At 30.8% G+C, this 27,839-nt stretch overlaps 2 protein-coding genes across 4 annotated transcripts in view; one reads left to right on the top strand and one right to left on the bottom strand.

Annotated features, from left to right (window-relative positions):
* Positions 1-886: 886 nt before the first annotated feature.
* Positions 887-5,216, bottom strand: LOC126775284 (SH2B adapter protein 1). The gene is made up of 5 exons (XM_050497102.1): positions 4,379-5,216; positions 4,060-4,291; positions 3,673-3,869; positions 3,362-3,550; positions 887-1,089 (listed from the first exon to the last, which is right to left on the bottom strand). The coding sequence occupies exons 1-5, from the start codon at positions 5,060-5,062 to the stop codon at positions 931-933; spliced, it is 1,461 nt and encodes a 486-aa protein (XP_050353059.1). The 5' UTR covers positions 5,063-5,216; the 3' UTR covers positions 887-930.
* Positions 5,217-16,614: 11,398 nt separating this feature from the next.
* The window catches only part of LOC126775291 (T-box transcription factor mls-1-like), a 28,748-nt gene continuing 17,523 nt past the window's right edge, over positions 16,615-27,839 (top strand). The window contains exon 1 of one of the 3 annotated variants that reach the window (XM_050497117.1): positions 16,615-16,799. In XM_050497117.1, coding sequence (XP_050353074.1) covers positions 16,748-16,799 — 52 coding nt within the window. In that variant the 5' untranslated portion in view covers positions 16,615-16,747. The remainder of the gene's footprint in view (positions 16,800-27,839) is intronic. The other 2 variants (XM_050497118.1, XM_050497115.1) reach the window with 2 other exon arrangements.

The following is a 27,839-nucleotide window of genomic DNA, read 5'->3' as shown; positions in this document are numbered from 1 at the left end:
CAATCTTTAAAAAAAAGAAGTAAATATCACAATTTTTAATGATATTGTTATTAATTATTTACGTATTAAAATCAGCTACAGGTTTATATAGATATTTCACTATTAATTTACTACAAAAATATAGTATTATTTTTATACAGCTGAATAACAATCCCTCATTAAAGTAATACTACAAACATATTTGATATTAAATAATGAAAAATATTTTAAGTTAAATTTGCGTGCAAATTTGCTCTATGTAACATTTCTGACACAAAAGATACATAATAACTTCTATATCTGATACATTAAAAAATTTATACAAGACATCGAGAAGCTTAAAAATCATATATTAATTAGTATGTGATTAAATTGTAATTTTACTCAAGGGCTTCGTTTAACAATTCGCTATAATTATCGAAAGGTGCATATTAAGATAATTACTAGAACTAGGTAATAAATAAAAGCAGGCTAAGCCCTTTTGCTTAATATAAATTACTTACTTAAATTTTAAGCAACAAAATTCGTACTAAATATCAACGATCCTAAAAAAGATTAAATTGCATTATTATTGAAATAAAATCGATATATATATATATATATATATATATTTAATTTTAACCAGTCCAGAAATCGATTTATTTAAACTTGTAAATCGATTTACAAATGTTTACATAACTGATTATTTTTTTTTAGCTAAGTTGTTTATACACATTAAACTATTGCACATAAAAAACATACGTTAGATAGCGGTTGTGAATTAAAATAAAAAACATTTAAATATTAAACAGGAAATTTCATTAAATGTTGTAGGTAAAGATACAATCGAATTGAAATATTGCACTAATGTTGCCATTTTAGACGTTATTAATAATAAAATAAATTAAGACAGTACATACTAAACGAATAGAAACATATAAAATGTTCGAAATTATCAATACTAGACTTACTTCATGCAGCGCCATTGCGATCTAATGTCGACGGACGTAGATTACAGAGTACGTACTGGTTGTCTACCGCACGTATGTCGTGGTGGGCACCGCTCGCAACCAATAGCGCTTCGAGTTCCGCTCGACGCATGCGCACATCGCTTCCGTGTGATACACCCAGCTGAAAATATTCGTTCTCAAAGACTGCATTTGATAGATCGTAGAATCATAACAAATCAATAAATTAAACCAGCTTTTGAAGATATATACATAAAAAAAAGTCTGTAACTATTTCTCAGTAATGGTGTTAGCCCATTTAAATATATTTAGTGAACTTTATACTGCATTTTATATAATAAAGATAGAAAATATTATCGATATTACAAATAACCAAACAAAAGTATGAAAAAAGCAAGAGTCGAAATGAACTTACCAGTAGAAATATGTACATATGTAACAGCAAACACAGGCAACTAAAATGAAATCTAGCAAAATAAAAAACAAAGCCATTCGCAAAATAAGATTTAATAATAAAATTTACAACCAAGAAATACGATTAAAGCTTGAAAGAACATAAGTTCGTTTTGTACAAAATATTAACAACAATTAATATTATAAATTTATTATTATGAATTATAATAGGACAGTAACATACTCTTTAAAAGTCCAATGCATATAAAACCTTATTATGTATAAAAAGGCTTATTTTTACAAACAGAATCATGATAAAAATTAATGAAGAGTGTGTGTGCATTAGTATTTGCAAAAACTAATACCTTCCATTAATTTTTTCATGTAATATAATTATAATGTTGGGTCTGAAAGATACTGATTAAGTCCTATAGGACTTTAATCGTTATTGATAGAGTAAAATATTGTTTAGATTTTATTTCAGTAACTCTGTTTGTTCATCAGTGTATGTTTAAAGAAAATTTGAACACTTTGTTCATCTCATTAATTGAGATACATACATCTATCTATATATTATTATTTTCGTAAACCAATCCACAGGGGATTATTATTTATTAATAGAAAGAATTTATAATCCTAGTGTCTTCATTAATAACAATATTTACTTAATAAATATAATTATTTTTTACAGGTGTCAATAAATAAAATGCATATCCAGGAATCAATAGTCTAACTTGATAACATAAAAAAAACCTCGCTAATATTGCCTTTATAACAAGAACAGCTATCATAACACATAACATAATTTTTAAATTACTTATTGTTTAAAAATTAATTTTACGTAACAAAACGATTCCAAGACAGTGCTTTATTTTATTAAAAAGTATGGCAGTATAACATCAGCACCAGTTGTCTTAATTTTTTTTTAGTTTGCTTTTGGTAAACAAAAGAAATATAATAATAATATTTAATGACAATTATATTCTTGTCATAGTATATAAAATGTTACTGATAAGTAAAAAAGCAGAATAAAAAGTAATTGTAAAGCTTGTAACTTGTAAATGAGATTTTAATCAATAAAATAATAAATTGGCAATAGTTTTGATAAAATTCCAGTTACATTAATTTGATAAAAAAAAATCATGTTCCCAAAATTATTATCACATTACAATTATTACCTAACCTATATTTACAAGCTCCATTAAAAAATAATTTTACTCTTAACGGCACCTATACATATAAAACTGTTTTTATGTTGATTTTATTCATAACTCACAGTTTAAATAGTAAAAGCACATTTTAGTAAAAATCAAAACATACTTAAAATAGGAATTGCTATTATTAACACAAAGAATGCTGAGCAAAAGAAACTATGTACAAGCTAAGAAAAAAACAACAACTAGGCAAATACAACATTAATAGCAACAAGATATGTACACAAAAATGTCATCTAGACAGAATAAATGATGTGAGTGAGACAAAAATTTTGTTAAAAATGTATATATATTATATCATCAAATGTATGTGTGTTACACATATCATATATTTTTATAAAACAATAAATATAAGAAGACTTTCGGTGGGATAAAAGCCTCTATAGACATTCACGTCACCAAACTTGATACAAATGTTTTTATTAAATAATAGAAAATAATTATAAAGAATTATTGATAAATCAGTGTTTTTTGTCTCAGCTCAGTTATGAAATAAAGATGAATTTATTACAAATGAAAATTCAGTAACAAAAATAAACTTATTTTTGTTTATACTTAATTTTTATTTGCAATATAAATACTACTGAATAGAATTAGCAGTTTTATATATACTTAATGATATTCTTCACACAACTATAAAGCTTTCTGGGTTTTGCTTAAATTTAAGCAAATTGTTGATGATTTTTTTCTTTTTTAATACTATATTCCAAGAAAATTAGCTATATTCCACATAACAGGGAAAATCCTTTTTTAAGAGAATATAATAACCATTAAATTAACAAAACTGCTTATTCATGAGAACTAGGAAACCGTTTGTGAGTGGCTCACTTGTTGCCGGTTGCCGTCCTGGCAAACCACATATTCCGTTAGTGTGACATCAGCAGCTCCACCGGATTCCAAGGGGATTGGATTTGCTCGGAAGTGTTCGAGCATGTCGTGTACATTAGGGAACCACAGGTGTTGGACTCGACATTGACCTGCATCACTGAGGGTCATTCGAAGATGTTTTGCCCGGCCCTATGGGAAATTTGCATAAATTTATATAACATGTACATTAGCAATATGCAAGTAATTGTTATTTAGCAAAAGTATTCGATATAACTGAAAAATTTATGCATAGAAAACACACATAATATTACCTGGAAATTGAAAGTGAGTACATATTCCCCTCGTCTTGTTTCACTCTGTCGTACTAAATAACAACCATGCGCAGCTGCACCACCAGCTAGAACACATGCTGCTGCTGCAGCACGTGCTAATGTACCATGGAACCATGGCCATTCTGCTAGAGATAAACGTGGTGATGATGGCTCACATACTTCCTCTGCTATTGAACCTGAAAATAAATTTGTATTTGTGATTGTATACTATTAATAAGTCATTGTATTAACCTTAAACTGATTAACCATATTAATCTGAAAGAGTATTTTAAATGGGGAGCAATATAAAATGAACTTCTTTTATAACTAGAGCACATGATTGGTTAAATTTGTCAATTATTGAAAAATCAGTTCGTGAATGCTTACCTAACTCAGCCTCTTCTGGTGTATCCGTTGCTAAGTCTACATTACTTGTACTAGAAGGCAAATCTCTTCTTGGTGGCAGATCAGGTGGTGCTGGTTCTGGTAGGCCTGCTAAAGCCTCTGGAGGTGGTTGAGTTGTAGGAGCTGATCTCATACAATATTTTATGGTGGCTAGCCATGACTTCATATCATCTACATCAGCAGCTTCAATTACATATTCCATATTATTGTCAGCCTGGAATAAATTTAAATCACTACTTAGTATGCAAATATTTTAAATACCAGCTTTTGTTAAATAAATGACTTTCTTGTAAACACTCACCTTTAAGACAAATGTATTTTCATGATCAGGCATTTCCAATGCAGTAGTTTCTCTTGCCTCTGATATCAAGAAACAGAATACCCCACTTCTAGGTTTTTGTGATTTTGGGGGTGAATAAAACTCTAACATATAGCCACCAACAGTTTTTACAAGAGCTAGTCTACATTTTTCCCATTTTTGTGGCCCTCCTGGTTGTTCAAGGCTCTCTGGAGTTAAATAATTAACGAGCCCCTCTTTTCTACATTCCACAACTATTTTAGCTAATTTAGTCTTATGTTTATTTAAATTGGACGACAATTCTACTTCGTCAGAATGCTGTTTATGAAACAAACCCTTACCCCGACGCAAACCTTTGAAAGACAATCTGCGGAAAAACGGTTTGTGTTGAGTTTTAGGAGAGTCCGTATCCTCAGAATAATCGCTTTCATCGTGGCCCGTATGAGTGCCGTTTGGTAATTTGTATTGCGTTTTCAGCTTACAAAATTCAAAATCGAACTGTTCTGAAAAACATTCTACAAATTTCTTAAGAAATTCCTTTTGAGATATCGGCCGTGCTGCAACTTCACCGGTGCCCGTTTGAATATATTGTAAGCAAGCCTTGGCGAAGTCCTGAGCGGCGGTTTTAGCTTGACGCTCGCAGAACTCGACCCATCCGTCGGGGTCGCCGTCGGACGGGCCGGCCATGGCAAGCAATTTCTTTAAGAGCTCCACTTGGATGGCGAATATTAATATTTGTAAAACATAACACTTTTTGTAAAACACTGATTTAACGTCTATCACTAATTATATGACAATTTCGCAATCAAAATAAATTTCATGATGCTCACTAGTATCTTGCGAAAACAATTTTTGTTGCCATATAGAAAAAATATTTATAACATTCTCACATAATATTTTTGTTTGGTAGATAAAGAATATTTAAATAACGTTATTAATATGAACGTATTTTAATATTATTTGACATTATTATCTTAGGTCATTACGTTGTAAAAAAAACCTTCTAATTGTTAAATTGAAAATTACTAGAGACATCTAACGATGGAAAAATAATAAATATTTGGTTATTGCTATTGCAATAAAATAGATGGCGTTTCCTTTAATTGGTTACAATAATGTTTACTAAGTTTAGATACCAACATTTTCAATATTAGATTTATAATTAATATATATAGAGAAAAAACTCCTTGAATTGTAAGAAAACTCTAGAATACTTGTTTTTAATTTGAACTTTAAGAAATATGATTTTGTAGCAGAACCTCTTGTAGCTGAAGTAGTTTTTAGAATTTTCGTTAAAAAAAATGGATGATTAAGTATAGTCAAATATGTGCACATTAAAATTATTTTTCATCAGCAGCTTTTCAACTATATGATGCATTTATTTATAAAATATGGGATTATCTATTAGTTTAGGAACAAAAGCCGCTAGAAAAGGTATAACAAACCTGACGTACCTATATACTTTAAACCCTCTATTCGTGACATAGGTATTTATACATATGAATTGAATATAGAAAGAGCAAGCAACACAAGTTAAATTTAGAATTTAGGTAAAGCTATTTAGATTTGAATACATTACAATGTATATTTTCACCGGAAGGTAAAAAAGGCTGGATATATTATGCAGCATTTTTATAAGTAATATATTCTCATAACGTATTGGCCATATATTCCAGTTTATGCAATTAAAAAAATTAAGAATTTTCTATTATTTCCGAGTTTCATTCGATTTTCTAGGCTGTCTTAATTTAATTAATTCGTATCTTTTGAATTAATTAATATCGTTTAGCTCAGGTATGTCTTTAATTTAAAATGATTTCATTTACAATTAATTGGTTCAAATTCGGCAGATTTATTGTAAGCCTTAACGAGCACTAACTCCAAAAATATCTAATAAGGTATTATGATTATTTAAATAATAATAATTTAAATTATATATATTAGTGTTATTAGTGTTTTATACAAATTGGAGAAGTTGTCTTACGAGCTTCTTAAATAAGATAGCAGCGTTTACAGGAAACAAGTGACCAAATACTTTGTTTTAAACCTTTATAAAGAGTTATTTTCCTTAAATTTAATTGGTAATTGGTTATATGGTTAATGGTAGCTACATCTAGTAGTTACCATTTTTTATATTATTTAGATTTTTTATGTAGTGTAGGTAGGCGGACGAGCAAATGGCCACCTGATGGTAAGTGGTCACCTTGCTCACATACATTGGCATTGTAAGAATCCTTGGAAACTAAGATGTTAAGTCCCTTGTGTCTGTAATTTCGCTGGCTCACTCACCCTTCAAACCGCAACACAACAATACCAAGTACTGCTGTTTTGCGGTAGAATTTTTGAAGCTACCAGTCAAAAATGGATAAATAAATGTTTTTATCTTCAAAAAGTACAAAAATAGATATTAATGTAGGTAGATGAAGTTAATAATTCCTTTTAGAGACGTTCCTATCTATAGAGATTATTGCGTTTATATGAAGGCTAATAAAAATAGTTCTTGTAGAACCAAAAATATTGAGGGCCATTTAAATGCGTCATCGGTATTGGGCAGTGTATGTAGAGTTTTGATCGTAAAGTAACCGTAGGGTTAGCAGTGTGAACATGTTGTGGTTTGTTTATGTCCGTTGTTTAAATCATAATTTATTAAGTATTTAATTATTATTTTTAAACTAAATATAAAGCTACCACTTACATTATTGTTTAAGAGTAACGAACTGATAGAAGAAGCCATCCAAAATAGAACGAGCCTGCAAGTAACGCCACGGCCTTTTGGCGTTGGAGAAATACTAGGAAGAAGAAGAAGTGAGTAATACATATTTTAATTAAATGGCGAACTAATATTTGCTGGTCAATAATTGGAAACCTACAAGCTGCCGCGGCTCTGAATTTAGTTTACGTGACTAGGTATTGCTAACTTTGATGAAAAAGTGTCTGATATATGTTTTGACTAGTTAATAATAGTATACGTTAAAGGATATTTCACGTTTATTCTATATCTATTTTCTGAACTCTACTTCAGCGAATGTAGCGCTGAAAATAATGTAAAAATTATATAATAGGTACCTGGTAATTATTATATACCAGTCAAACAAAATTTCGTAGAATAATATTAAGTTGGTATCATTTGATTTGGTAGCCCTGTCTGACGTTTTGTGTCAAATTTCCAATAATCTTATTTTGGCGCGCATCAGACGCATCGATGACGGAAATATGGGAGACATGTTGCGAACGACGTGCGTCGCGCACGCGCACTGCGGCCGTTCACCTGAACCGCGACGATAGCTTTATGACACTCTATATTTTGCACAGATAAAAATAATAAGCACCTTGAAAAAATATAGTTCATTGTATATGTATATTTATTGCATATTAAACTGTTATAATTATACACCGAGCATCGTTTTTATTTTAATTTGTGGGTTAAAATCATCAAAATGCATGTTATTAAATTCACTGACACTATCTCGATATCTGGCATTCCGCAACAGGCAAACATTTTTAAGGTATTTTTTGCCTCGCATAACCTCTGTAGAATCAGCCCGCCTGCGGTTTTTCCCTGCCGGTAGGACTGAGGATCCTTAAAGAGGCTAATTTTTCCTAATAGTCCAGCAATACTAATCGTCCACCATCCTCTGATCATTCGAACGTCGGCGGTAGGCGGTGGGAGTCACTTTCTATTAGATGTGCCTTGTGCTTGTTAAAAATATACTTTTATAATTCAATAAATGGAGTTTGATAACTTTAATGTTTATAAAAATCAAAGGTTAAAAATAAAGTTCATATAAAACTACTGGTCTCCTCTCCTGATAAAAGGTGAGACTTTGTTTATTAATCACCCCTTTGATTTGGAAATTGGCCCAATGCGAATGTCGGTTGTAGGTTAGGTATAATTATTATGTTAGCAATGCAGACAATGTTTCCTTTAGATTAGAGCCGTTGCTACTAATTTAAGAAACAAATATATGTTTGAATTATGGGTGACATGCAACAGGAGATCTTGTTTTTCGCGAAAAGGAAATGTAGTAAGCGCTTTTTATTGTTATTAAAATATAACGGAAGGGTTTTATAAGCCCCCTCCCCCTGAGCGAGAGGTAGTCGTCGATTATTTGTAAATATAATTCAATATCAAATTAGTTTCCTTTGCTTCTATAGGTATAGCAATACAAGTATAAATTAAAAGAATGTGAAGATTAGAGGCCATTTTGTGAATTTTTTATATCGATAAAAGTTTATTCTTTTTTATTTCTAATCTAACACAACACTTGGAAATAAAATTTAGATTTACAAACAATATTTTACTCTTAAGTTTGAACTGGATTGACGCATGCACAATCAAATAAAAGATTAGCAATTTTGCTTTATACTCCCATGTGACGAAGAAAATAAACCTAAGCAAGTTAGAAATAGATAACCGCTGTCAGTAATTATGACAATAGAAACAAAACTACTATTATTTCGTAGATTTTTTTTTAATTATATATTTTTTTTCTACATAATTAACTATCTGTCGGTACTCTCCGTTTTTAAAGCATCTGATAACGTTTAGCTTTTTACGATCTCTTCCAAAAGTTATATGAAAGTCGACATTGTTTGAAAAACATGCATAGATAAAAAGGGTGTCCATATTTATAAATCAAATCAATTAATAAAAAGACTTGTGAAGAGCTTCAGGTACACGTTTATAAATTTATAAATGATTATGATAATTTATAGATTATAATTATAATAAAAATTAGGTGATTTACAAATATAATTACAATTAAATTTTTTGTTCTTTCATCGGTAATAATTAATTAGGAATTCATAACAATTCGCTTTATTGTATTGTTTCTTTCTTATTTATTAGGTTGTATTAACATTAATACAAAAGCTTAACATGTAGAAAAGAAAAGTATATATCTTAACTAATATTATAAAAGTGAAAGTCAGTTTGTTTGTTACGCTTTCACGTCTTAACTACTGAATAAATCATTATGAAATTTTACATACAAGTTGTTAGGGATACAGTAAAGAACATACGGTACTAAATACCTCTCTTTCTCCTTCATGCGGTCGAAGCCGCGGGCGAAACCTAGTAATGAAAAAATTATGAAAAAAATTTTGTGCGTTCAGTCTGGACTCGTTTGTATGATCATAGGATTTGAAATGTAGATCAAGCAAATAAAGTAGAATCAGGAAGTTAGCGGCTTAACTTTCGTGCATCGGAAAGCATGGAAAAAATGTAATTTTGCCTGATCTACCTTTGGTTGGATCGTACCTATTTCATGTCGTTTGGATTATGAGGAGTTAGGGTATAAGAACCTGTCCTCGAGTAAATAATCGTTCACTGTGAATTTATAAAACGATGCATATTGTTGTAAGTAATACGCAAATATTAATACATAGGTAAAGTTGTCATAAAATTGTTTAATAATAATAAATCATTATTTAAAATAGCTTTCAAAACAATTACGTAATTAGCGATGCAAACAAATTAAATTTAGAATAAAATCCATCTCGTCCAGATATCTAGTAGAAAGATCGTCACAAGTTTCTGAATGTTTTTCTGGCGGTGCATCCGGCGCGCAACCGAGTGTCCGTTGACAGACAAATGCGCGGCAGGAAGATGGCGTCGTTAGCGCTGTCGTCGCCTTCACTATAAATGTAAATATACAACGTCGATTTTTCTTTACGGAAATGCACTGAGTGTTACTATCATAAATGTTATTTCGGTTTTGTTTACTCAGTAGGTGAGATGGGCAAACCTCGATAGAAAATTGAGAATAAAATTTTACTGCAAAATAACACATATATACCTATTTACTTGGATTATAATTATATAATAATAAAAATTATATTAATTAAAGTCCTCCAGACCGATTTCGGCCACGGCGGCCAATTCTCAATCTCAAGAGAGATTAGCCAACTACGCAGGAGATATTATAGTGCACAAATGTGTGCGCGAACACAGGTGCATTATCTATTCCTTAACTCTCATAATCCGATGAGATGACAATCCGACACGAACGGAAAGAGTTCAGGCCGCAGGACCAACGGCTTTACGTGCTTTCCGAGGCACGGGAGTGTATCCACTTCCAACTTTCAGATTCCGGGCTGCTACTGAAAATATTCTGAGAGAAAAACCCAATAACTTTTTATTGGCCGGCCTGGGAATTGAACTCAGGACCTCCGGGTCTGCGGCCTTATATCAAGCCACTAGACCAACGAGGCAGTCAATATATATATCTATAATTATTAATTACACGTATATTATGTACCTATTTACTTGGATTATAATTATATATATAATGAATAATTTATTCATATGATTCAAGCGCATCATTTTGTAGGTAAATTAACTACTGTTCCAAGCATCTTTTTATCTAGTTAGTTTACTAGTATTTAGTTCGTTTTAGTTTAGTCAGATAACTATCTGCCGAATATTGAGTAGGAAGGTAAGATTAAAGTACAGTAAGTAAGTAGGCACTAAACGCGCAGTGTGCATAGGTCAATACGTGCATAATGTGCATAAAGTGTAATTAATAATTATAGATAAATTTGTACTTACCATAACAGCCTGTGAATGTCCCACTGCTGGGCTAAAGGCCTCCTCTCCTCTTTTTGAGGAGAAGGTTTGGAGCTTATTCCACCACGCTGCTCCAATGTGGGTTGGTAGAATTCACATGTGGCAGAACTTCAGTGAAATTAGACACATGCAGGTTTCCTCACGATGTTTTCCTTCACCGTAAAGCACGAGATGAATTATAATCACAAATTAAGCACATGAAAATTCAGTGGTGCTTGCCCGGGTTTGTACTTATTTATAAAAAAATTTAGATCATAAAGATACATACATAAAATAAAAGGTTTTTTCTTTATTTGCCCGTCTATTATATATATATATATATATATTATAGTAATAAAATACTGTCGTTGTCTACAGAGACGAGACGGATGTCAGCTCCGTAGAGATGTTTTGTAAGAACAAACTCGATATTCATCGCCGAACACGATTGTGAAGTGTCAGAATGTGATATGCAACTTTGACTTTGAATTTACCTGGTACCTGCTTCTAAGTAGGTACCTACTATAATTATTATAGTGGGATAGAACGACAAAAAATAGCTGTAAGACAGATTTCTGATATCTTCCAGAAATATATTTTCAAGACTTTTTTCTATTGTCTATATGCTTACGTATGACCAGAATCATACCTCATGGTAAGTAGTGAAGCAGTCTAAGACGGAACGCGTTTGCTTGGCAGACGCCTTTTTATTTATTTTTCCCTTGAAGGAACTCGGATTCTGCTCAGGAAAATCAAAGAGCGGAATATCACATTTTGGTTGTACGCATGAGAAATGAAAAATGTTGATGACGTTGGGGTGTAGGTTTTTATGGCACTTGTTATCCGATAGTAGAAGGTTTATGGATTTTTCAAGTCATGTAATGCCGTATATATACTCTTCATAGAATAACTTGAATAACTTACTTTGCGTCGATGTTCTTAGCTGTGGAATTTAGATTGAATCTTCTTGAGTCCTTTAGACAATAATACCATATTTATAATTTCATTCTTGAATTGTTTAGTCTGCCATTAACAGAAAAGAAACTTCTTATATTATTTTCCTGTATAGTTTACACCTATTTTTTTTTTAATTTTCTTGCAGTATGTATATACTTACCACATAAGATAAATAAGGATAATGGTGCTTTGATTTAAACTATAAAAACATATTCACCAAATTGTAAATATGTTTTTTTTTCAAAAGAAAAACTCGCGAATTTCTTATTATTTCTTCTCGCTATAGATTGTTTTCCGAAACGGTGATAGAGTTAAAATGGTGATCATTCAAAATTGCTTAATTGTAAAGCTTATTTATTTTATAGGGAGTGTAGGTAAAATAAAAATAAAATATTTAATCTGATTCCGTTTCTGAGCTCTCAAAGTTATACGCACGTAACTACTAAGAATTTGGTAGGGTAGACGTTGTTGTATCCAAGTTCTTGTATGTTCTTTTTTACAGAAAATTATTTCCGATCTTGTGGCATTTCCAAGTTTAGTTGCCATAATGAACCTGTAAAATGATGATTCAAAAATGGTAGTAACAGTAAGTATTTACCTACTTGAATAAAATATGTTTTGAATTGTTTGTCTTATTTAAATAGTTTTTTTTATTTTGCTTAATATTTTATGTTTTTTACAAGTGAAAATATTCTTAAGAGCTCCACCTTAGGCTGTATCATCGCTTTCCATCAGGTGTGATAACAGTCAAGAGCTAGCCTCTGTATTAAAAAAAAAGTATTTTTTTCTTTGGGATAATAATGTTTTATATACGGCTTCTATTTATGTTATTATGGAATTTAAATAAAATGTTTCGCTAAAGCCTTAATTAATAACATATTCATGGAAAACAGAGAGATAATTGTTTTACTACATTGTCATTTCACAGATATCTAACTATACGACGGTAATATAAAAGAGTTGTTGGAATGGCAATCTATTAGCGTCTCTGGCCGAAGCAATTCTCTGAATCATTAAACGTTAAGTTTTATTTCTTTACACTGAGTATTCAGACTTCAAACACCGTTAAACTGCGTCGCGTGGGATGATCTTGAATCGGCATCTCTTTGCTCCGCCCATTCTATATTTGTTTCGCTCCTGCATACCCTGTTCTGTCTAAGGGGAACAGAGACAATAAGTTACGCCCATTGCGTAGCTCTGTAGCTAATTCGTATTGGGTAAAATTCTTGAAAAAACAAACTTACTTATTTTTTAATTTGTTTTGATTTTCTTGTTTTAAGATATATAATAAGTTTGTTTACTAAACATATTTAACGGGATATAAAGTCTCTTGTTTTAATATAATATTGTCATCAGGAATAGCTACAATAAAATAGTTTTCAGTGCCGTTTAGTATGTGCCATTTAATAATATATTGATACACGTTTTTTTTATATTTTGAAATAAAATAAATAAGTATTATATAAAAATTATAAGCTTTGATTACCCCTATGTTATATGCATAAATGCAATAATAAAATAATGGCTAGATATTTGTGTTTATATAAAAAAATAATTTTGTGTTCGTCAGTGAACTGGGAAAGCTGAATGTTTGTATTTATTCTAAAATATATTGTCATAGTAAAGCATATACCTATAGCCCAAGCCGATATGCAGGCTAGACTTTCTCACGTTTTACTATTCCTAAATTTCTAACACAATTGGAAAATTGGACAATTAAACATTACTTTATTACTACTTACTTAGATGTTATATAAAAACAAATATTTTGTAAATCTTGAGGATAAGAGAGTTCGCAATAATTTTAAAAGGTATAAAAATTAAATTTATGCTTTTATCAAAAAGTGAATAACCAAATGGACAGACCATTAATAGGTAAAAGATTTATACTGTTATTTTTTGTAAAATTAGGTGATTAACATGATTAATTAATAATAATTTAAAACATGTTCCATTGTACTTACAAATTTTGAGTACTTTAGGTTTAAAGATTTTAAAATTACCACGAAAAGTTATTTATCTTCTAATACTAGGTAGAAATCGAAAGTGTTAAAAAGTTAGTTTGTTACACTTTATGTCTTGACTACTCAATCGATCATCTTGAAATTATGCATATACATTGTCAGGGGTTACAGAAAAGGACATATCATACTAAACATATACTCACACATGCTTCTTTAAAAGGCACGGACTCTTACAAGCGAGTAAAGCCGTGAGCAGATACTAGAATTCTATAGTTTATGGTACCTAGGCGATGTGATGGAGATGTGTTGCCAATATATTTTTACAAAAAATAAAATAATAAATTTAAGATTTTTTGATCATAAATATTTGTGAAGTAGCGATTTTGATTTTAACTATATCAATGCTTTTATAAGATAAAATATTGACTAATATTTCCAAGGTACCTACGTTTTAAACTTACGTACAGATGACCAAAAACTACGTAATGAAGGTACCATTTACTGGCTTTGTGCAAGCTCGTCTGGGTAGGTACTACTCACTCATCAGATATTCTACCTTAAAACAGCAGTACCTACTTGGTATTGTTGTGTTTCGGTTTGAAGTGTGAGTGAGTGTAATTACAGGCACAAGGGACATAACATTTAAGTTCCCAAGGCGCATTGGCGATGTAATCGATGGTTAACATCTCTTACAATGCCATTGTATATACAATAGATTGGCCATTTGCTCGTCCGCCTACCAATTCTATAAAAAAACACCATGTATAAGCATGTAAAAAAATAATAATTAAAAAACATAAAGTTGTACCTATGTTCTTTACATACTTTCTTAAATCTGAATCTACGTTTTTTCGGTAGATTTAAAACAAATAAAGAATACTTTTGGACACTTTTTTGGAAAAAAAAATTAACTTATATAAATTGTTAGTCAAATTATATTAATTTTGTATAATGTAACAAAAAAAAATCAAGAAGAATAGCACAAATATATAATCTTCCGATCGATGGTGCAAACTGCTATTCAGTTTGAACATAAAAAAAAATTGGATTTGGAAAAACTCACTTTTGAACGTGAATAGGTAAAAGATTATAAACCTTTAAAATCAAAATATAATTTATACAAGTAGGCTCCTACAAGCACTTATCGAATGTATAAAGACTACAAACTATTATGGACGTTAATTATGTAATAATTAACATTTTTATAGTTGGTACGTGTGTATCCTATTTGAACATGTAGGTAACTGCATCGCCTGGCAGTCTGGCTTTGGGATGCTATTGTTTATGCCAAGTGTTGATAGACCCGGCTGCAGTATAATACTTAGTTATTTCGGTTCTTTTTACGTTTATGTTGACCAGACGTTTTGCTTTAGGTGAGAATGTTCCCTTTTAATAGAAAGGATGTTTTCCAAAGAATTATGTTTATTATAAATCAGTATTTTATTATTAGTCCGGTCTTTGCATTGTATAGAACGAATACACCCTTGTTGACATTTAAAGGTTAAGATATAATATAAAGTCACGTAAGTAGGCGTGTACTGTAGTACTAGCGTGTACTGTCTTATTCAATCAAATCCCCAGTGGTAGGGCTTTTCTGCATTGTCCAGACCTGTCTTGGTAGAAAAAACACATTCATCACCTCACCCATTAGCTAGCTTTGTCTTGTTACGTCCTTGTTTAAATAGGTAATAAGTGAGTCTGTATGATTATAGACACAAGGTATAATAAAATCTTGTTTCCCATAGCCCCATGGCTGGCAGGGCAGTGACGCTGTGTATTTTGTACTTTTCGATATTCAACACAAAAATTATCGTGAAATATCAGAAAGTGATTTGCGACATTGGCTGTAAAATAATTGTTGCACTCAAAGGATACAAGCATCAAAACAGCGCATCAGCATATGTCGATTTTCAACATTTCACGAGTTATTTCTTGTAGAACCGCACTAGAGACGTGATGTCGTTCGGTTCATTTGTTGTTATGGCCTGTAATGGCCTAATATATCCCGTTTTTTTATTAAAAACTCATGGTTAACGCAATTATATCTAGTACAGGTAAACGTTTCAAAAATAAACAGTAGGCATTGTATGTTTTGTGAGAGCAATGTGGCCTCGAATTAATGGTTTTCGCTAACGTCTAAGTACATGTATTTACTCCGAACATGTAGGAGTGCGATGGATTATTGTTTTTTTATCGAAATCTCTTTGAAGCTGTTTTTTATATATCGGTAAAATTACTGTTTAACTTCACTTCCTTTTATATTATTATCAATATAATATATTATTACTCCTATACATAATTATAAACTGGTATTTTTAGAAAAAATATAAATACGTATGGTTGGATTATGTGATGGTAAATAGGTGGTTATTCAAAATGGAAAATTTAATACCTTTAAAATATAAAGTTAAACACTTACCACGTTTTTCTGTCAGGCTTTAGATATTATTTATTTGAACTTATTCATTTCTTTAATCATAATCTTGTTAGCTTAATAGTAAAATCTTTATAATAAAAAAAAAACAATAAAAAAACACGCCACCTTGCATTTAAACTTCGAATTTTTACCTCAATATATTGCTGGTGTTTGTTATATGTATGGTACACTAGGTATTTATAATGACAATAAACAGTGATTTCATTCTCACAACATATAGATAGTGAGTTATTAAGCCTACAGTCAATACAGAACAGCGTACATAATAACTCACATTAAAATAAATAAAGGCGAGAATAAAGCCCGCCGCATTGGGCGGTAGGCGGGAATGGGCGGCGTGGTGGCAAGCGCGCGCCGACGACAGAAGTCTTCGCCTCGCGCCGCGGTACGCGCGCGCAAGATTAACGTACAGAAAACTGATTTATCGCGACCCATTGAAAAAATAATCGCCTGCCAGAGGATATGTGATGGAGGGCCAGGACTGGCGCGACGACTGGCACCAGCCACGCCAGATGGACGGTCAGTGTCACCGTTTTTTTATTAAGGTGCTTTAATGAGTAACGATAGGTGTTAAAAGTGCGGCGCTTGAAATGTCTAAGTGTTTAATTTTTCGATGAGTGATACAATGCCGTAATAGACGTAGCTAGGACATAATATAAATTACAATTTAAGTGAATATAAATTTAATGGTAAGGTTATTATTTTAAAGCCTTCAAAATTGCTAAATGTATAATTTTATCAGAAAATGTGCAAGTTACTAATTCAAGGTATTTTTTTATCCAGTAAAATATATCTGTCAACTTGATAATTTTGGTTTTATATTAGAAATTTTGTTGCAATTTAATTTGTTTCGTATAAGAATTAAATTAGGTATCTGTTTCCTCTCAAAAGTAGATCATTAATATTAAAATAAGATACTTATAAAGCTTTGAATTTATCTTTTATTTAGATTTTCGATGCATATTTACAAATACCTACGTTAGCTAAATAGATTCTGCTTATTTAATAACAAAACATTCATGCCACATATTTTTATTTAATTTTTATATTAAAGTTATGTCATTTAATACAAAATATTATATGCAGTGTCCAGACATCTTAGTAAACATAAAAATACATATGAAAAAAGATCGCTTGTCCGTCAATCAATTCATTACACATAATAAATATAACAACAATCTATTAAGCCCAAATAGTTTTATATGTATCGGTGTAAATGTTCTACAGTTATTCTTTACTTTAATATTTATATATAAAACAATAAATGACTGCAAACTCCTGGGATGAGCACTGACGAGAACCATGAATTTGCATATAGATTCCTTTTATGTGTAAAAAGCTTAGGACTAGGAAGGATTTTTAAAAGTTTAACCCTTAGGGTGAAAAAGGGGATGAAAAACCTTTCATTATTGAAGAAAGAACTAGGCAAATTGTTATTTAGCAATACTGAATTGTGACGCGAGCGAAACCGCGTGTGAAGTGTCAGTGTTAACGGAATGTCGCTATGTGGAGTAGATATAATTGAAACTTTAAAAAGCATACTATAAAACTTTACATAAATATTTTAAATAATATATGTATCCATACAATATATTGACAAAAATAAAATCATTGTACTCGTTCCCGTTGAAAACGAAATTATAGCTACCGTAGAAATCTACTTAAAAATAAGTTTCTTTTGAAGTCTGCTAGTCTACTTTAAAATAAGTTTCTTTTGAAGTCTTCGCTTACATTCGCAACTCTTATGTTAAAATAATTTTCATATACGAGTTAGTTTGAATTATATAAAAGAAAACGCACGCAAGAGCACATAGACAAATATCTATACTACTAACACATATGTTATTCTTCTATGCGGAACCTTGATTCCAATCATATTTAACGGCCTCATCCCATCGGTCGCGTCACGTATGGACGTGGTTCATTCATCTATCCGTCAACGAGATTGCGCGAGCGCATCGGTGTGACGATTGACATGCAATCTCGAATTCAACTAAAAAAAATCGTTCTAATCGAGAAACTACATATGCTTTATCTTACATTGCATTGCTTTATCATTACAATATGGGTCAATTTTTAAAAAATCGTCCCTTAGAGCTCATCTATAATGAACCAGTACCAAAATTTTTATGGTGCTAACACCAGTAGTTTGGTTAGTTAACACATTTTTAAAATTACAAAATCATTCATTGTAATTTTACTTAATAATGTTGATGTTGAAGAATTATTTTGTTCCATGTTTTGAATAGCTTCCCATAATTTTTGTATCATTTAATTTTTAAATAATACAAACTAACTACTATATATATATATATCTGATATATGCTAATATGATATTGTTTATAGTTTACGATATATATAGTTTAACATTATATAACTAATTTAAATTATTCCAATAATTCTCAAAGATACATTAGAAACGGGTTCATTCATCTATCAGTCAGCACAAATGCGTGAGCGCAGCCGTTCGATGACTGACACGCGAATTCTATGTTTCTAAAGCGCTAAATATACAAAATCTGATTTGATTGACTTTGCTTTGTTTCTGTTAGTTACTTTATTAAAACAGGTACATGCATTTCTCAGAAATCGCTTGCTTATGCCGTATATTTAAAATTAAATCACCTCTAATGAATGTCTCCAACTCATCATTCAATACCTAATTTAAAAGTTGATAAGTCTTTCAAAGGGCTAAACACACGCATACAAAATCAAACAATCATTAAATGATCCAAACAAAATATGACAAACGCAAATAGCCCATCCCCGACGGATCTGAAAGTCGTAAATCTTGCGATACATAACATGTCAATGCAGATTAATGGGCTGCGGGGTGGGCGGCATTTTTTGTAGTAATTAGGCGACGGACGGACGACGTGCGTGAGAGCTACGTATGCTCGTACTAATTGTTGATTTATAATATCTGTGTGTAACGTTAAACGATAGTTATGGATAATAGTTTTAGATAACATGTATTACTTATATTTTATTAAAAAAATATATTACCTGAGATTCGATGAAGATTTCCATTGTAGACTGCAGTGCTGTATCTGTAAGAACTAACTTCATGTATAACTCGTGAAATGTTGAAAAGTAAGTAAGTAGTGATCTGCTATTCGAGGTTGTTCTTGCAGAACAGCTCTATTGGTAGCGTACAATGTTTAAAGTCGCACTCATTCGTTCTTATTACTATATTATTTTAATTATAAATCATTTTTTTACGTAACAAGTAAGTGAAATTGAAATTTAAGAAACGTGGGTGGTTGCACCATGACAAAGCTAATTCTTGCAAACACCCTGATCAATTTACTAATGAGATTTTAAATATTTTCTTTTTGTTCGTCTTTAAAAACGCGCGCTATCTCACTTACGAACCGATATAAAGTTTTACTTTTAACCTATTCTCTTGTATATTAAATAATTTTAGCAGTAATCGAGTTGCTAATATTATACTATATACTCTAAAGGAAACTTGTAGCTGTGCCGTGTTTATAAGTGCTCCATAAATTACCTTGAGCTTTAACATTTTACTGGCCAGAAGGGTTCGTTAGGTGTTCACGTAATGTTCAAGAGTCTCAACACGTGTGAGTGATTGCATATGAGTGTGCATAGATTATATTTAATGTTATTTTTGTACAAGGAGCGACTCGGAGAAAAAACCTTTTTGGCTTTATCTTTTTCGTTCTTTACATTTTGTTTTTTAAAATTATTATTGTGATTATATCATATTTAAATATTAATTAAAAACGGTTAAACAGCCACTACTTTAAATGTATTTATGTTTTTGGCGTATGTGGGTAAAAGATTATTACACAATTAATTAATTAAGGCCATTTCCTATACTAAAGAGTTTCGCAACAGCCTGTGAATGTCCCACTGCTGGGCTAAAGGTCTCCTCTCCCTTTTTGAGGAGGTTTGAAGCTTATTCCACCACGCTGCTCCAGTGCTGATTGGTGGAATAGACATATGGCAGAATTTCAGTGAAATTATACCCATGCAGTTTTCCTCACGATGTTTTCTTTCACCGTAAAGCACGAGATTAATTATAATCACAAATTAAGCACATGAAAATTCATTGGTTGCCCGGGTTTGAACCCACGATCATCGGTTAAGATTTGCGCGTTCTTGCCTAAAGAGTTATAACCAAATAAAAAAACTAAAATGTTGTTATTAAAATGTGTAGTTTCTTAATTTTGAACTATATGAGTAGAAAATATTATATTGGTAAATAGATTTTTATACTAGCATGTTTTAATACAGATGTAAATAAATCGCAAAATATAAGAACAGCTGTAAAATCGGCAGGGGTGAAATAAAAAAATGACATATTGCAGACTCTTGTTCCACACGTGGGTTTATCTTATCTGTGAATTTTGTGAGTTAATCGTTTTGGCTGTCGTAAAATAGTTTACAATACTTTTTTATTTTTAAAAAATATATTTTAAAGCTAAGTGAACATTTACGAATACTTCCTTATACATATTCCTTATGCACACAATATTCTTCAACATATAATTCATCTAACTTAATTGTTTTAGAAATCCTTTTCTACAATTGGATCTTGCGAAAATACTTAGACTTTTTGGTAGGGCTTTGTTCAAGCTTGCCTGGGTAGGTACCACCCACTCATCGTATTTTCTATCTGCAAACAGCAGTACCTACTTATTATATATTTAAAGGGTGAGTGAGCTAATGCACAGGCACAGGGGACTTAACATCTTAATTCCCAAGGATGGCTCATTGGTTTTATAATATTTCTTATAATCCAAATATCTATTTGCCGCGGTGACCACTTATACGATATTTGAGTACAGTAGAGTAGAGTCAAGTTATGTTCACAAACTTAAATCAGCGACGTATCGTTGACATGCCCTTTCAAATTCTCACGCTTTACCAAACAAACTATTTAAAGCGCCATGTAACAAAAAAATCCGGCATTACGAACGCTTGTGAATGAAAACAAACAATGGACGCGTAAATTCATAATACGACTAGGGTTTCCAAGCGTTGTTGATTAATGTATGATAAATATATTTTAAATTTTATACCTAACCTAATTAATGACTGCAGCCGGTAGCTTTATTACGTACTAATTTTCTATTTACTCTTATTTATTTATCTTTTGAAATATCATCCTCATCATATCGGCTCCTGTCATCGTAGCAGGAGAAGATATTCCAGCTTTTAAATACAAACAATAATTCCGGTATATTCTAAAAATTATATAAATTACGTCTATAAGATAAATATTTATATAAGAATATTTGATTCATGAGTTGTATTGTTACGAGGAAAAAAATCTGTGGTGCTTCTGGGTTTAAGTAAATTTCGTACAAAATCTTATCAAAATCATGCAACTAACACTTTCTTCTTCCATTGACTGCATTCATGTATTATAAGTTCTTAAAAGTTCATAATCATTTAAAAAATCTGGTGTTGCACCAGGATTCAAGTACAAATAAATCAATAATTCAATAATAAAAATCAATAATTGTTTTATTTTTACTTTGGACGAATCCAAAGTAAAAATGAAACAATTATTGATTTGTACTCTTGCATTTGTAATACGAGCAGGTACTAGGTATGTCGAGTACGTATGTAGTATGTGTATATACGCTTTTCAAATATATTAGATGATCGCAAAACATTGCACACATTCAGTTTTATGTCTTGTATGGTAATTAAATTGTTGCCATATATTTAAAAATAACATTATTCTAATATGTATTTTATTATATTAATAATTTATACCCATACCTTTGTTCTTCCATTACAATACAAGAAAAGAACGTAAACATGTCATAAATTCACATAGAAAATTGTTTATTTTTCAAAGTGTAATTTTATCGAAATAGTTTCGTAAATTAAAATGGTAATGGAAGTAGGATAAACGTGTCTATAACGATTTCAATATGCAAAGTATCAAGAATAGGGTGACCGTACTTGGGAACAAAGCCAGAAACTTTTAATTTTTTTTAATTTATAGATATATGGAATGCCAAAAATATGTTTACAGACAAACTTTATTATTATAACAAATAACTTATTTGTTAAATTAAACTACTACAGCACTAATGTTTAAATAGTTTCCTAAGAGCCGACTCAGGAATACATTTTCAAGTTGGGTTGGTATTAAAGTCGTCAGAATCTTTTTATCACGCGAAGCTATGCGCATATACACTATGCGCTGTCCTAATCTTAGTCCTAATATATAGCATATGGGCGGGAGAATAATTGTGATGACATAATAAGTATATTAATAATTTATATATTTTAAATAATTTATATATAAGGGACACAAATTATATTATAAGCTGTGTCTATGTGGGAGAGTGATAGCATCGTGTTTCTTTTTAAAATATTTCAAGGGACATTATAAATCAGAAAGTCGATATATATTATTATATATTTGGACTTTCTGTTCAAGTCTGTCATTGAAAAGTTAATACTTTTAGTGTGGAAAAAACGTAGTTCATACAGTAAACAATACATAGAGATTATATTTAAAACAAACATTTTTATTTCTAAAATTATTAAGAATTTCCATTCTTAGATTGGTTAAGTTTGTGGTGACTCTACAAACCGATGCGTCTTCGATGTACGGCGATATCGCTAAGCAAAATAAACGGACGGACGGTCGTTTGTTTATTATTCTAATATTTAATTCTGAAGCCGCTGAGTAGCGGCTATAAGGAGCTTTGAAGTATCACTTATATGTTGGATGGTTTGGGTTGAAACTTGTCTGTTGATAATTACAATACCGAAATATATCCTTTTGTGGTGAATAGAAATATTTTTAACTGAAAAACTTTGTAATAACACCATACCAAGCAAAATCTGGTATTTATAGATTTAGTAAAATATTTTATTTTGTATAAGTATAGGGTATATGCGTCCGTTTGGTGTATTATTATACCAAAGGGTATTTTGTTTCATAATATACAAAGTTTTTAAGTGGAAGTTGCAAAACTGATATCTATGATCCGCTTTAGATATTATTTTTTTATTTTTATTCATATATTATTTCAATTATATACATTTTAATATATAAATGTAAATAAAATATTTATTTATTTTAGTACGTTTTGTGTATGTAGTATAAATATTTGTATAATAATATTATTTATTCTTTTCAGAAGGTTTTTTTTTTACTTTTGATTAAGCAATCAAACAATTTTGCTGTTGTGTTATGTAATTAATTGTGTATTAATAATTTGTAATATAGTTTTACGGTACACGTACTATCCACATGAATCTATTCTCCTCTCGGTACCTCAAAGGTTGAATGGAAGATATTTCTTATTGGGATGAGTCTGCGATTGTTGATTTTGTTTATTTGGTAAAGTTTAGGTATTCCTTGTATAAGCATTTATGTGCAATAAAGAGATTGACATTATCAAGAACAACCAATTGGAAAATCGAATAACTAAGACGTTGAATCTTACCAAATCATACCAATAATATTGATAACCAGAAATTTAGCGTTTTAACAAATTACAATAGGTATTAATAAATTGCAAACAAAAAAAAAAACATTTTGAGTAATTTTACAGGATTATATTAAATGTATAGCTACCACCGGTTCAGAACGTAGAATTTTATAAAAATTAATATTGACCTAAAGCGGCTCATCTTTATTCAAATACGTAAACTACTAAGAATTCTCATGACGACGTGTTTTAACATAAGCACGTGGTTGAATTGCGTAGTATTCGTATCCGCGACTTCGATTCGATGTGCTTTAATTATTATTAGTTTATAAACAAATACTTTCTTTAGTTTATTGCAAGATATCCGACAATTATCTCATACTAAGTTTCGATTTGATCTCTTTGTTAATAATAATGTTTTTAGTTGATTGTTTTAGATGTTATGATTATAATTATATAATTATGTAGATAAATCTGATTCAAATAATAAAAAATATCATTTTCATGAAATATTATGTCATTAGATGTCTTACTGGTGGTAGAGCTTTGTGCAAGCTCGTCTGGGTAGGTACCACCCACTCATCAGATATTCTACCGCAAAACAGCAATACTTGATATTGTTGTGTTCCGGTTTGAAGGGTGAGTGAGCCAGTGTAATTACAGGCACAAGGGACATAAAATCTTAGTTCCCAAGGTTGGTGGCGCATTGGATATGTAAGCGATGGTTGACATTTCTTACAATGCCAATGTCTAAGAGCGTTGGTGACCACTTACCATCAGGTGGCCCATATGCTCGTCCGCCTTCCTATTCTATAAAAAAAAAAAAGAACATATTTCAGCCGAAAACAAACGATTTCAATATATAATAACAACGTTCTCAGGTTAAGCTTAAATAAAGAAAATGCCACCCTCAGAGTTACAAATCACCGATAGAGATAGTAATGTGAGATATGCGTGCGCATACCTGGTTTCTTGGTATAAATTAGGCCAATTAGTTTAGAACTCCGACGCTGCGCTTGCGCATCCAGAGCTTGTTCTAATATTGAGAATTAATAATTAAATTAGTACTAGTACAGAGACGATTATATAACATTTATTTGGTTAATTTATAAGATGAATTTTCAATTAAGAAATATTGTCAGCATAAAGCTCACGACACGTTATTTTTTCATTATTTTTGATTCCTATTCAGAAAGAGATTACAAAACTCATAATTTGTTCAATATCAGTGATATTATACTATAATCATACTTATGACTATTGCATATGCAATATATTTTTATACATACGATAAATATTTCAGATATTATAAAAAAAAAACTACTATAAACTAGAAAGAGAGAAAATTTAAATATTCGAATATATATTATAATACAATTATTATAATTTCTCAAACACTTAAGACTCGCCTTATTGTCTTCGCTAAAAATCGTTTAAAAAACTATGATTCAGCAATAAAGTATTTTGAATAACAATACCTTTTAAAAATAGAAAGGAAGTTTAAAATGGCAGGACAATATAAGCTGCAATTTGTAAACCGTCCCACCGGAATGGAGTTTGATTTACGTTCCGGGCGGGTCGTCACTTCCCGCCTCGCGTCATAACTTTCTTATGAGATACTGGTATAGACAGATTTCTTTTACTATAAAACAAATTAGGCACAATTTTAAGAAATAATCTATTTAATTGTGGGTATTATACGATTTTGTTTCTTTAATTGTTCTGTATACCTTTATATACCATTCATCCGATTGAATTAAAACTTCTTTAAGCTATTATTGACATTTTCGAAGAATTTTGATCTTTTCGCTGAATTATGAACATATACTATAATTATGCACAGATAATTAAAGCACGTATTAGAATATTATTAATTTAAGAAATATATTTTGTTATGTTGTAAATATTGTTTTGAAATTAAATATAATAGAGAAATTAAGACGAATGATGTGAAAGTTCTTGAGGAATTGTATAATTTATATTAAACTTTTATTTCGATTTTAACTTAAACTCTTTCCATATTAAGTAATCTTGGTAATTAACTGTTATAAAAAGATATTAATATGAGATCAGACAGTTTATTTGTTATTAAAAAACACTGTAAGTGTCCTGCTGTTGGACCAAGGTCTCTCCCCTCGAGAAGGTTTGGAGTTTATTTCACCTCGTTACTCCAATGCTGGCGAGTTTATTATTAAGATATTACTCATTTGTACAAAAGTAAGAAATTATCGCTATCTGTTTTATTAAGGACTAGATTAACTTATATTCTATTAAAAATTTATCAAGTTTATTGTTTTGGATAGAATCGCTATCATCAAAATGAAAATTAATGTATGATAAGAGCATTATTCTTGTCATTATAAAAGCAACCTCCAGCTATTTCATATTCAATATTTTACTTTACGTTCTTACAAATCGATAAAACACATTCGTTTTTATTAATTATTTATAGTATGTGTACTATGTGTGTGCAAAAGATTAATGATTTAAAACTGAAACCAGTGCTTTGGTTTAGTTAAAATTCGTATGACTTTTAACAGTGTCTAAATTTAAACTGAAAATATCACTACTACGTAACGGATCAGTTGCGACTAACGAGGCGCGGTACACAAATCACTATTAGCGCTCGCGCCGGACCGTGAGCGTGGAGCAAATCTAGATAGACTAACATCTGATTATATCATGAAGGTAGAAACCATTAGCTGCTCTAGTGCGGGTTGCATTCAGACTTTACTTTAAAAAAAAATCATTAATTCCCTCGATGGTTTTTTTAACACTTCAACGATATTATAATGTGAAATGTAAAAAAAAGGATTACGATTATATTTTATATTACTTTTTTTTTAAATTATTAAATGGAAGGGTAAATTAGACACACCATGCTAAGTGATCCATATACTGCCAATGTGTCGTAACCGTTGTAACCTTGGTTCTGTAATTACAATGGCTCAGGTAGTTGTCAGTAGAGTACCTATACCTAAACAGGAATAGAAGAGATCCCTACCATCAAGTAAAGGTGTACTTTCTTTTTCTTAATCTTACATTAAAAAGGAAGTGGAATTTGCTATATTACATTTCGTTTAGTAATTAAATTAATGCCAATAGTAATTAGAACAGGCATTCAGCCAATGGGCTGCATATTGGCAAGTCTATCAGCAATCACAACATCCCCTCGCCATTTCTTTATCGGTGTCAAGCAATTTGTACATGTTCACGCTCACAACTTTGCCAGCGTCATTTGATATATGAGAAGTAATTAGTTTTAAAATTAATGTAACCACCATTTTGTTCATGAGTCTCGAATATAATTTATTAAGAGACTCAACAGTATTCGAATTAACGTATAAGTATATAAAAAGGTAAATTACGATTAAATTAAAAATATGTATAACGTAGTTTTAGACTACAAAAAAAAAAGCTTTCATTCATTTAACAAAAAACTAAGTAAATATTGTGTCTGTTGCACTTAAAATTCTGTTTAAATTACTGCCCGGTTGTCGGATAGAACTAGCTTAAAACTCAGTTTTAGATTTGAGTTACACACACAGGGGAGGTCAAAATAGAAATCTACTAAATAAAATAGAATGATATTGAAGTTCTAGTGCCTAATTACTATTGAAGGATTGATATATTAAAGTATACTGCTTATTTATACTGGTATGCATTCATATGATTATTTGATTAGACAAAATGACCATTTTATATGGTTAATTAAATCAAAGGGATTTCGATTGAGTATCGATTTGAACCGGATCCAATATAACATTTCTGAACATCTGGCAACCCTGAAGGTATCGAAATCAAACAGAAGTAAATCGCGAATGTCGATGCTGAAAATAGCACGGGGTTGGCAGCATCAGTCAATCAGCAGTCAAAACACCGCGAGGAAGCGACAGAGACATCTACCGTTCACAGGCCTACGTTCCCAGAACAACACACTATGGATCACAAATCAGGCGAAACAGGAAATTTACGATTATGTCTAGCCACATTAGCCATTGTTTCAAATTGATTACGCGACTATTTCTATCATCGCTTCTTCGAATTGATTTGTAAGATTGCCTGATTAGGTGGATTGATTAGCGCTGAAAGTTAATGATTTTTTTTTATTAATGGGATTGGTGTTGAA

This window comes from Nymphalis io, chromosome 18 (genome assembly GCF_905147045.1).
Source record: "Nymphalis io chromosome 18, ilAglIoxx1.1, whole genome shotgun sequence".
NCBI classification, from domain to species: Eukaryota; Metazoa; Arthropoda; class Insecta; order Lepidoptera; family Nymphalidae; genus Nymphalis; species Nymphalis io.
This window is presented reverse-complemented; position numbering and strand designations above follow the sequence as displayed.